An 11834-nucleotide genomic window follows, 5' to 3' on the forward strand; every position below is an offset into this window, starting at 1 on the left:
TTCGAGACGCAGGTTTAACTCTTCAACCTGAAAAATGCCATTTCCTTCGAAAAGAATTAATTTACTTAGGTCATCAAATCACAGACCAAGGTGTAAAACCTGATCCGGGAAAAATAAAAGCTATTAAAAATTTCCCCATCCCCAAAACTAGGAAAAACATAAAACAATTGCTTGGCCTCGTCGGTTATTACAGGCGTTTCAGTAAAGATATGGCTCGAATCGCCAAACCACTCACCCGCCTGTTGAAAAAACAAAACGCTTTTGTCTGGGATAATTCAGCAAAAGATGTTTTTCAAAAACTATGCGACATCCTTTGCTCTGTACCCCTACTTCAATACCCGAAATTCACAGAACCATTTCTCGTTACAACTGATGTCTCAAATTACACGATAGGGGCTGTACTCAGTCAAGGTCCTGTAGGTAAAGACCTTCCAATTGCCTACGCGTCCAGGACTTTGAGTGAGACGGAAACGAGGTACTCTACCACTGAAAAGGAGCTTTTGGCTATCATTTTCGCAGTAGAACATTTTCCACCCTATCTATATGGCCACCAATTTACCCTTATCACGGACCATCGCCCACTGGTTTGGCTCCACAACACCAAGGACCCTACATCTAAATTAATGCGCTGGAAAATTCGCTTGAATGAATACGACCATACCACCATTTACAAGCCTGGAAAAATAAATTCCAATGCCGATGCCCTGTCCCGCAACCCTCTTGACAAATATACCTTACCTGAAACCCACACCTATTGGACGGAAAATGTAGAGTCTGAAACCTCTTATCCCAGGGATTTGAAAGGGATGCTCACCTGCGCAGGTGAGTCACCCCTTCCAAAACTCAATGAGGATGAGCTTTCAAGTGGAGAACAGGACTTTCATAATATTGAAAAATCAGTCGGTACTTTATTCCTGGTGCGCGGGATCATTGTACCTAGTTGTAATGAGATCGTGGACAAACCCTTGAAAACACATAATATAAAATCACTCATCCTTCATATCGACAATGACGACGACAGCCAATCAGCAGGGAAAAAATGAAGAAGATACATCGACTTCACTCCAGCGAGATCGCTCTGTTCCATCCTCCTGTTCGCTAACGGTGAATTCCTCCGGGTCACCGCTTCAGGAACTGGGCAGGGGAGTGAAACGTGGAGCCACTGAACGATTCGACCTGCGAGCCGTGGAAACATGCTCCAAGAAGTGGGCTCCGGACTCAGGCGGGTGTTCAGCCTCCACCGACGCAGGAAATCACCAAGAACATCCTGACAAACCTCATCAACCTACCTTGAACCCGATCTCTATTAATAGTATCAATCTAGAGTCAATTCAAAAGGACAAACCACCCGAGGGACAGACCCCTCGGCCTCGGCCTTTTTTGTTCAAGAAAAGAACAAAATGGCGAAACTATCAAAAACATGACAATTCAACGATGTATTTATCAATAAATTATTATACACAAAATAATATCTTGCCATTATTGTCTTGCCCATAATTATCGTGAATGACTCCGAGAAACAACATCGCTGTTTGAACGATGCTGTAATGGCGCGGCCTACCGTTAAGTCGTGTAACGCCACCTCGATGGCTTCATTAGCGGGGACAGTAGTTTGGCTGAGTGTCAGGGGGCTGCTCGGGGGTGAAATCGTGTCGGTAACGTGGAGAAACTGGCGTCAGTTAAACCCCCAGAACTGAGCCACTACTTTGGTCTATCCTCTTTGCAAGAGATCTCCTAGAATTTTTGGCACCTCAGCGTGTTCCGCCATATTGCATTCGTCTTCCTCCAGTATGATCCAATGTAGATCATCATTGGATCAATTAACCTATTGAATTACTTATTTATCGTGAATAATGAATTGAAAAAAAAGCATACAAAGCCAACTGGAAAATTTTCCTTTATGTTAAATTTCAGTATTTGTTGAATCTTCAGTTTTAAATGTAATAATTCATCGACTGAATTTGAAGAAACCGTTTGGAAATAATAAGCATAAAAATCAACGAAATAGCCATCACAATTGTTACATTTATTCCCTTAAAAAAAAAACGACGAAATGAAATTGCTATTTACATTCGTACGGTGCTTAGCGTTTACAATATTGAATAGAAAAACAAAATATTGTATTGATTTAGTACTTTTGTAAGATGACAAAGGGATTTACGAATGCGTGCTAGTCATCGTTTTTTCAAATATTGTATTTTAGATCTTGATTAAAAGGTAAGAAAGAATTTGTTAATTTCATACTCTAGTTTTATTCTTTCCCGCCTCCATTTTTCTCTAACACTGTGGGGACCCTAGGGTCTGCATGTCGCCATTTTCTCCCCGCCAGGCGTTCACCTAAACCTAACCTAAATCCTAAGTCCTCCACGTGCAGAACATCAATCGTATTGTGTTAGAAGTGTTGAGTATTTTTTTTCATTGAAAAATGACAAACAAGTCACTGAAACGGAAAAGGGAAATGGAAAATGTGAAGCAAGGAATACCTAAGGACGAGGGAGAAGTCCTTCCTGCTAAGAGGTCGTCAGATGAGCCACCAGTTAAAAGGGTTGGTTGTTCATGTCATTTCGATGTCATTATTGGAATATTATTCAGAAGAAGAAAAGATTGGAATTGAGTTTTTTTGTTCGATCTAAATTCATCTCTTGAGAGATCGATGGAACATTCATTAATAATGCAACAAAAACAACAGACGAGTGTATAGGATTTCTATGTAATCATACAATTTATTGTAGAGCTTATGATGCAAGTGCGTTGTCCTGATATAAAATCCAAACTGTTGACTTTCTTCCATACTCCTGATAGATACAGCAAGAGAAACGGATAATTGTCAATCGTTTATAACTCGACACCAGTGGAATGAAAATATCATTGAAATGAAAACAAATTTTTTTATTTCAAAAACTCAAAACTGAGATCTGATGTATTCAAATTCCGTGGTTCATTCAGCAGATAACGCTGAGCGAACTAAGGTCACTCTGTTTCATCCACCTCTTTACTTCCAGGAAAAATGGACGAACCGACAAAGGGTCTTGGTCTTCGCGTCCAGAGGGATAAATCATCGAGACCGTCACTTGATGGAGGATTTGAAGTCACTCATGCCTCATCATCGAACAGAAGCTAAAATGGAAAGGCAGAAGAACCTCCAGGTGGTGAACGAGATTTGCGAAGCCAAAAATTGTAACAAGGCGGTTTTATTCGAAGGGAGGAGGAAGAGAGATCTCTACATGTGGTTTTCAAATGTCAAAAGTGGTCCCTCTGCCAAATTTTTGGTTGAGAATAGTAAGTTAATCTGGCAATTCCATATTGTCTTTTCAAATTTATTTCCTACTTCTGTCCTAATCTTTGAATTTCTATTTTCCAATGAGGTTTTGATTTTTTGCTTTTTTTTTTTTCATTTTCTCATTTTAATTCATTAACTTTTTGAAACGTTCAAATTTATTTAAACTATCAATTTTCACAGTTTACACAATGGGAGAAATGAAAGTGACAGGCAATTGCCTAAAGGGATCACGTCCAATTCTCTCCTTCGATGAGAACTTTTCAAAAAATCCTCACTACGCCCTCCTGCGAGAGTTGTTCACCCAGATATTTGGTGTGCCCAACCACCACCCCAAAAGCAAGCCCTTCTTCGACCACATCTACACATTCAGCGTCCTGGACAACAGGATATACTTCAGAAACTACCAGATCCTGACTGAAGATGGAGGATTAGCAGAAATAGGTCCCAGATTTATTTTAAATCCAGTGAAAATATTCGCCGGGAGTTTCGGGGGAGAAACCCTCTGGGACAACTACTTTTACATCTCTCCAGCGAAGTATCGTCAAGCCGTCAATAAGAAAGCTGGTGGAAAGTATATAAATAGACTCGAGCAGAAGACGGCACAGAAGGCGCACAAGCCTGAGGTCTCGTATGCGTTTAATCCATTGGATGACATATTTAAATGAGAACCATTGGTGAAGGCCCCACTCCGGGGCAATCCCCGGACGCGCCACTCAACGCCATTTTTATGTCCCCAAATAGTTTTTTTCAATTTTTGGGTGTAGGATTCGTTTGTTGGAGTCTGACAATCACAAACGATAAAAGTAGTCTGACAATCACCGACTAACGACTGTCAAACGACCTGTCTAAATGACATAGTTAATTGTCATTAATGAGTAGCCAACGGCACACAGCGTCACGCATGGCGTCCCGAGGTACTTGTCGACGGTTTCGGTCAACGAGGAATCGACTTAGTAGAAGTTCACGTCAATATTAGTAATGATCCCGGCGGTGGGAGGCGCCACCGTCGATTCTGGCGGCCGGCGGCGACAGAAAGTTTCATATATAGATAGCGGACGGGTGATTTCCTTCTGCATTGTAATGAAAATTACAATACAAGGATGATTTTATATCAATTATTTATTTTTCCATACAAATTATAAACATGTTTTACAAATACTGTACATATACTGAATTCTATTATACTTTTAAACCTCTAAATTAATGATATATCATTTTGCTCCATTCTCATTACCTCTCCGTCACTTCAATTATTTTCATTTACTCATTAAATCAATTACTTTGATCCTCGCTTCGTTTCATTTACGATGATATAATATACAGGTAGATTTTTTTGTTATTCACGAATTTTCCGTCAATATTCTGTTTGAATTTAAGTTTCTCCGTTTCATTAAAACTTTTGCTTTTTCATTAATACTTTATGATCAAGCTCAATTCTTTGATATGGCAGTTCCAGGATATGAGGAAAAATATGAAGTGAATGAAATTGAAATTTTTAAATTTTTCGGTGTATTTAGTTTCAGCCAATTTGTTAATTACTCCAGGGACAACTTCTGCCCAGTTTCCTTTTATCGAAATGGCATTACACTCTCACAAAATATATAATAAAAAATACACTCAGGTAAGCCTAAAAAAAAAAAAAAAATTAACGCAAGTGGTTTACTATCGTTGGATGCTTCTTAAAAAAAGGAAACACAAATGTATTACTTTCTTTTCCACGTTGAGATAATCAAAAACCAAAGTTTCTTATGATAGAAAAAAAAGGTGAATTGGAACTTGAACAATGTTTCATGGTCGTTAAACATCATTATTTACATAGTTTCTTATTCCTTTTCAATAAAGTCTGACTGCACTATTAGATCGTCTCATGTATACAATTCGAGATTGTGATTTTTCAAAATATTTCTTTTTCTTTCGACTCTAAATTACACTTTTATTTGCATCTCTGTCCAGTTTTTTAATTCAATTTCGATATCATCAATATAGAGTGAGAGAGTACTATTTTCTATCTTCACAGAAGACATAGATAAATATATATTTTCATAAACTTTTTTTTCTTATAAATGTAATTCACTTATTTTTTTAAATCATTACCCATTACTGTTAATAATATTCGTCTCGGTGCTCATTCACATTTTCATTTTCATGTACTTCTGCCATCGATTATCGTCGAATTACAATGAAAGATGGAAGATGTTTTTTTTATCATCAACATTTTTTATACTAATTTTTACAATCGTCTAAATACCAGTGAGAACTCTAAATTTTTTCAATATATTTCATATAGACAATTTTTTTTCAACTCCAGTGACATTTCAACGATTGTAATTTGAACTGAAATAATTTTTTAATTTTTCAAATGATTAATTTTTTGTATAAAAAATAGCTGCACTCAATTGATACGAAAAATATAACAATAACTAAGAAGTACAAAAGCTGACAATTTATCATTCTTCAATCGTAATTTAATTAATTATCGATCAAATAAAAATTGTCCTTTCTTATTCAGGCGAATGGAAAACAACCATTGAAGACAAATAATTGCAATAATTCACTCTATCATCGTCTGGCCCTGAATAAAAAAGAATCTATTTTCTGATTAAAGAGAGATCAAAATACATTGCCACTTGTTTCATAAAAGTTAGTTTACAGTAACAATACAATAATTAATCTTAATGTATTCCTAAAAGTATATGTCCTGATAAGGTTTCCACTTCGAACTATCCTTGTGCTTTTCTACCAGGAGAGCAATAGCCAGGGCGACTTGTGGCATGTTTTGATTAATTGGTCATTCATGATGGAAGATAGTTCTGGAGCAGCAGTCTCAATACTAAAAATGACTTCTCTAGGAATCTCCCATACCAGTTCATTCGCATGATAATCTTTGTCAGCTCTGATCCCAAGGTCCTGCGAAGCCTGCAAATTCAGTGATGCTGACACCTTCAATTTTCGCTCCATGACTTTGCAACCACTCGACAAACTGCTGTATCGCTGATGCACGTGGTGTTGTTGGCGTTGTCTTCATCTCTTCGAGGCGCTGAATCTTTTCCATAAATCGAGAAAATTTCCAGATAACTTTCCCATAGTCTCGTGGTGTATGTAGGATCGTTGCATACTTGAAATTCAACAAATGGTTAATGAGAATAGCAGTACAATGAGCGTGGAGAGCATTGTCACAAGATCTTAGGGATGAGAAACTTTGCCAAGAGATGTAAAAAACTAATAAACTCAAATTTTCTGGGAGACAAGTTTTCTCCATTGATTCATCTAAATGTCTTCGACCTCTCTCAATGATTGAACTATTAAAAATACTGATAGAGTAAACAATTGGCACTTTAGAATAGTCACATCTGAGTAACCTTTCCCAATGCTGATTAACCTCCCTGCGATTAATTTGCTGAATTGTCTTTGCTGATGAAAGATTACTTCGAAGAGACCGATGGCATTTCTTTCTACCCATTTCAGATACAATGGTTAGACTGATTTGTGGATAGATTTTAAGTAGTTGTGAATGAGGAAGGCAACTTTGGTGCTTGGGTGAGAGATGAGCTTTAGGATGTTGAATGAGGAAATTTTTAACTTTTTCAGGGCTTTCACAAAGGGGGTGTGTTCAGAACCAGAAAATATGTGATAGGGTTTCGGGAAGGTGACATTTACAGAGTGGAGAGTTGACTATATTTTTGCGGAAGAGGCTGTCGTTGAGGTTGAAATGGTTGGATCTCATTCTAGAGATTGAGGAGATTTGGGGTCTGTCAATACCTAAGGAGTGGAACCAGGGGGGTGGGTGAAAACCTTTGTAGAAGTGTTTAAAGTAGAGGGAGCCTTTACGGATGCTTTGGGTTCTGAGGAGTTTGGCGGTTTTGGCTTTCAGGCTCCTCGAGAAAGATTCTCTGAAGTCAGAGTGGGGGATGCAGGTGTTATGAAAGATGCCGTTGGTAGTGGCCTCTTTGGCGTGACGATCAGCTAATTCATTGCCTGGGATTCCCGCGTGGGAGGGAATCCAGATGAGAGAGATGTGGTATCCATTGAGGGAGAGATTTGAGTAGAGTTTGAGGATTTCATAGACTATGTGAGAGGAAGATTTTTGGTTTGAAAGATGGGATAGGGCTGTCAGAACGCTGAGGGAGTCTGAGAGGATAACGGAGCATTCGATTTTAAGGGAATCAATGGTTTGGAGGGAAGTTAATAAGGCTAGGGCTTTCGCTGTAAAAATCGAGGCATAAGAAGTTATCTTGTGTTTGATGACGGTATCTTTAGAGGGGACAACGACTGCAAAGGCCACATAGGAGCCCTCACGTGTTTTCGACCCATCAGTGTAAATTTGAGTGTGGAGGTCAAAATTGTTCTTAGATAACTCATCAGACAGGGTGGTAGTTATGTTTTTGGCATTCTTTAAAGAATGGCCAATGGAAGTGTTGATTAGAGGCGGGGAATTGATGAGAGAGAACGGAAATTGGTAAGGGTTAGCTAGGGAGTGGGAGTGAATTCGGTGCTTGTGCTGTAAGAGTTTGGTGTACGAGCGGTAAATGGGGAAATCAGTTTTTATGTTATGGATGTTGGAGTTTTTCCTAGAAAGAATCGAGTGTAGGGAGGCGAGCATGTCGAGAGCAGGATGGAGTGATTGGGAGAAACATTTAGCCATATACCTATTCGAAAGTTGGGAAATGACGTAGATTTAGAGGGGGTTCAGCAGCTTCAGCAAGGATAACGTTCGTGGGGGTAGAATTTCTAAGACCAATAGCAAAACGGAGGGCTTTGTATTGAAGCTTGTTGAGTTTGTCGAAGTGAGAGAAGTTTGAGTACCGAAGAATGTGACTGTCATATTCTATGGAGCTCCGAATTAGACCTCTGTAGAAGGTGATGAGATTATTGGGGTGTGCCCGATACCAGGTTTTTCTGAGGGATTTGATGAGTGAAATAACTTTGGTACATTTACTGGTTAAGGCTGAGATGTGAGGGGAGAAGGAGAACCGGAAATCCAAGGTGACCCCAAGAAATTTGGTGGTTTCTTTGGCTTGAATGAGAGTGTCGTTGATAGAGATGTGGTGGTCGGAAGGGATGAAGTGTTTTTTAGAAAAGATGATTAGGTGAGATTTTTCAGGGGAGATTTCAAGGTTTCTGGCAGATTGATGATTGGCTATGGAATTGGTTGCTTCTTCTACAGATTCCAAACAAGAGGAGAGGTTGGAGTTGCGAGAAAAGATTACGAGGTCGTCGGCGAAGGCGATAGATTCAGCCTGGAACTGGTGAAGTTGGGGTAGGAAAGAAGTATAAATGTTAAATAGGGTAGGGGCCGTTGAGCTCACCTTGTGTCACGAAGTAGAGTTGGCGGAAAGCTAGTAGGAAGTAGACGAAGTCAGCTAATTTTTGGGGTATTCCTATACAGGCTAGGTCATTGTATAAAGTGAGGGGGTTGACGTTGTCAAATGCTCCCTTTATGTCGATGAAGACACATGCAGTGAATTGGTTGGATGCGAAAACTGTAAGGATTTCGGTGCTTAAGATAGAGAGGTTGTCAGCGCAGGATCGGAGTTTTCTGAAACCGAAGTGATTATTGGGCAGAACTTGTTCAGTTTCTAGCCACCACATGAGGCGGTTGGCTATTAATTTTCCGAGAAGTTTCACGGTGCAGGAAGCAAGGGATATGGAACGAAATTTGCCCGGGGTATTTTTGGGGAGAAGGAATACTAACAATTTTGTCCAAGAATCTGGAAATTGGCCGGAGTTAAGGAGGGAGTTGAAGATGTCTAGAAGACAGTTTTTGTAGGAGTTAGGGATTTTTTACAAAAGAAAATAGTCGATTTTATCCAGGCCTGGAAAAGAGGTGTTTTTAGTAGCGGAGAGAGCATGTTTGAGTTCATGTGGGCTGAACTCTTTTTGAAGAAAGGTGTTGCTTTGGAGGGGGGGCGGGGGGGAGGGGGATGTAGTTGGGCGGGAGTTTGGGACAGAAGTCGAAGATGAAATGCCGCATTTGATCGGCAGATTCATTGTCTTGATGAGGAAAATTTGTGGAGGTGTATGCCTTGCGGTTTTTGAACTACTTGATTTTTTGCCAGACTAGGTTAATGGGGGTGTCTCTACTTAGGGATTCACAAAATGTGGACCAGCCTTTTAATTTTTCTTTTCTGAGGGTGAGTTTGGTAAGGGCAGATTGGTTTTTCATCGCAATGTAGTGGTCTAGACAAATGGCTTTTCTGAAAAGGGATGTGTCCTTCCTTCTGAGGGTGACGGCATGTGAGCAGTTTTCGTTCCACCAGGGAGCTGGGGGAGAGGATCTGCGGTTACTTTTGTTGAAGTATTTAGACGAGTCCTTGGGTTTTGGAGACGAGACTTGGATTGCTAACATAATGACGTCATTTAAGGATTCGTATTTGAGTTGGGGGACATGGAATTTGGAGTATTGTTAATGAGGTTTTCATTAGCTTCACGGTAGTCTTGGAAGGCATCCTAATCTACCTTGGAGTGGTTGATTTTGTAGGAAAAACGTTTGAATTTGTCGGGAGGAACGTTCAGAAGAGTGGCAATGGGGTAGTGGTCGCTACCCATGTGGTCTTTAAGAACATGCCAAGAAGATTGGAGAGCTATATTGGGGGATGATAGAGTGAGGTCAAGGCATGAGGGGGGCGAGTTGGGGGGAGTGATTCGGGTGAGAGAGCCATCGTTCACGGGTAAGAGATTGGAGTTCGCAAGAGCTTCTAGGAGTTCAGAGCCAGGGGGACAGGAATGGGAGCTACCCCAAGCCTCTGAGTGGGAGTTGAAGTCCCTAGCTATGATGGAAGCGTGGGCATTGGCGGATTTGGAGAAAAGTTGAGACCATTTTGAGGAGTGAACTCTGGCGTGGGGGTTTTTGTAAAGAGAGAAGATAGCTAGGGGTCCATCTTTGGAGGAGATATTAATGCCAATGACGTGGAGGTTTGGGGAGATGAGGTTAAGGTTAGGAATTCGGGTGAAGCGTATAGATTCTTTGATCGCGATGGCAATGCCACCCCCCTGTTGGTTTAGAAGGTCATCTCTGTAGAGATAAAAGCCGCGGAGGGCGGTGTGAGGATGAGAGGGTTTGAGCCAGGTTTCAGAAAGGATAATGACATCATAGTTGAAGGCAATATTTTGGAGGTCACCTAGCTTTGGTCTAAGACTGCGGGCATTCCATTGCAAGATTTTGAGTCCAGGGCAGGCAGAATTAGTTGAGGTTGTAAAGTTCGCCGGGGCGGACAGGGAAGAGGAAGGGAGGTTTGAAGTGGGGGTGGTCTGCGAGAACGGTTGATATAGGTTAGAGATGTGGGCGACTTTGTTGGTGCGGCCAAAACTTTCAACTAAAGCAGCGAGTTTATGGAGGAAGAGATCGAGGAAGCTTCTAATTTGGTCAAGGACCTGAGAAAGGTCGAAAGAGGGTTGATGGGGAGGATATCTCATTTCTGTAGGAGGAGGAAGGTTGGAATAGTTAGCACCATTTGGAGAAATAAGGAGCGATAAGCGATAAAATCTGAATTAAAATTATCAAGGAACACTCGTTGTAGCACTGTAATGTATTTCTACTTTTAGTAACTGGTAGCTTCATCTCATCCAAAGAGGATAGACTAAAGTAGAGGCTCCGTTCTGGGGATTTGAGTGACGCCAGGCACTCCACGTTACCCACGTGATTTCACCCCAGCGGAAACGGGGCACCACGAGTACACTAAAGCCGACGGAATTAAAAAAACTCCCTTCAATCTCACTAAATGATATCAAATTCGTTAGAAATTCCTCAAATTTTCTAATTGATATCGGATCACAATTAAATTTAAACAAGAGGGAAGTGGTGAACTCAAAAGCCATTATCGATTCTAATATTAAATACGAAGTAATAGGGATCGGCTCAGGTATTCTCACTACTGAAGAACAAATCGTAATTCCAATAGAAGGCCTTGAAATTAAATTTCAAGTAATTAACAATAAATTTCCCATAATACAAGATGGAATTCTCGGAATTGAGTTTTTGGAAGAACAAGAAGCCGCGATATTTCTCAGAAAAAACTATCCTAACATTCTTAGCTTTGGTGATAAAGAATTTTTTCTCGAGAGTAAACCTTTGAAATCAAAGCCTCACGTCTCCCTAGAATTACCACCTCGAACAAAACTATTGGTCAATATTCCGATCGAAAACTTACAAATGCAATCAGGATCTATGCCGAGGATAAACTCCGGGCCGAGAGTCTTTTTAGCCGAAGTTTTAGTAGAACAAAACGTAGGAATAGCAAAATCCTATGTAATCAACTGCACCACTAATCACGCCGCTCTCACTATACCCGCTGCAAAATTAGAAAACTTTGAGACTGCACCACCTGCCTCAAAAGAAGCTCCTATTAATGACACATTTAAAACACAGTCCAAAAATACTGCCAACAGAATTTCCAAATTGGTAAAATCACTAGAATTGTCAAATCTAGATGAGGAGGAAAAAACAAGTGTCCTCAAAGTTAACTTTCAATTTCGTTATCAGTTCTACTTGCCAGGTGAGAAATTAGGCTCGAGAAACTATGCAAAACATACATTGTTCACCACTGATGAAATCCCG

General features: G+C 40.2%; 1 protein-coding gene across 1 annotated transcript; it reads left to right on the forward strand.

Moving 5' to 3' along the window:
- Positions 1–2331: 2331 nt before the first annotated feature.
- Positions 2332–4480, forward strand: LOC135171997 (ribosome biogenesis protein BRX1 homolog). Its single transcript, XM_064138390.1, has 3 exons — positions 2332–2545; positions 3003–3279; positions 3461–4480. Exons 1-3 carry the CDS (start codon positions 2426–2428, stop codon positions 3943–3945), a joined length of 882 nt encoding a protein of 293 aa, XP_063994460.1. The 5' UTR covers positions 2332–2425; the 3' UTR covers positions 3946–4480.
- The last annotated feature ends 7354 nt before the right edge of the window (positions 4481–11834 follow it).

The sequence above is a fragment of the Diachasmimorpha longicaudata genome, unplaced genomic scaffold, assembly GCF_034640455.1.
Source record: "Diachasmimorpha longicaudata isolate KC_UGA_2023 unplaced genomic scaffold, iyDiaLong2 ctg00000134.1, whole genome shotgun sequence".
In the NCBI taxonomy this organism is placed as follows: domain Eukaryota; kingdom Metazoa; phylum Arthropoda; class Insecta; order Hymenoptera; family Braconidae; genus Diachasmimorpha; species Diachasmimorpha longicaudata.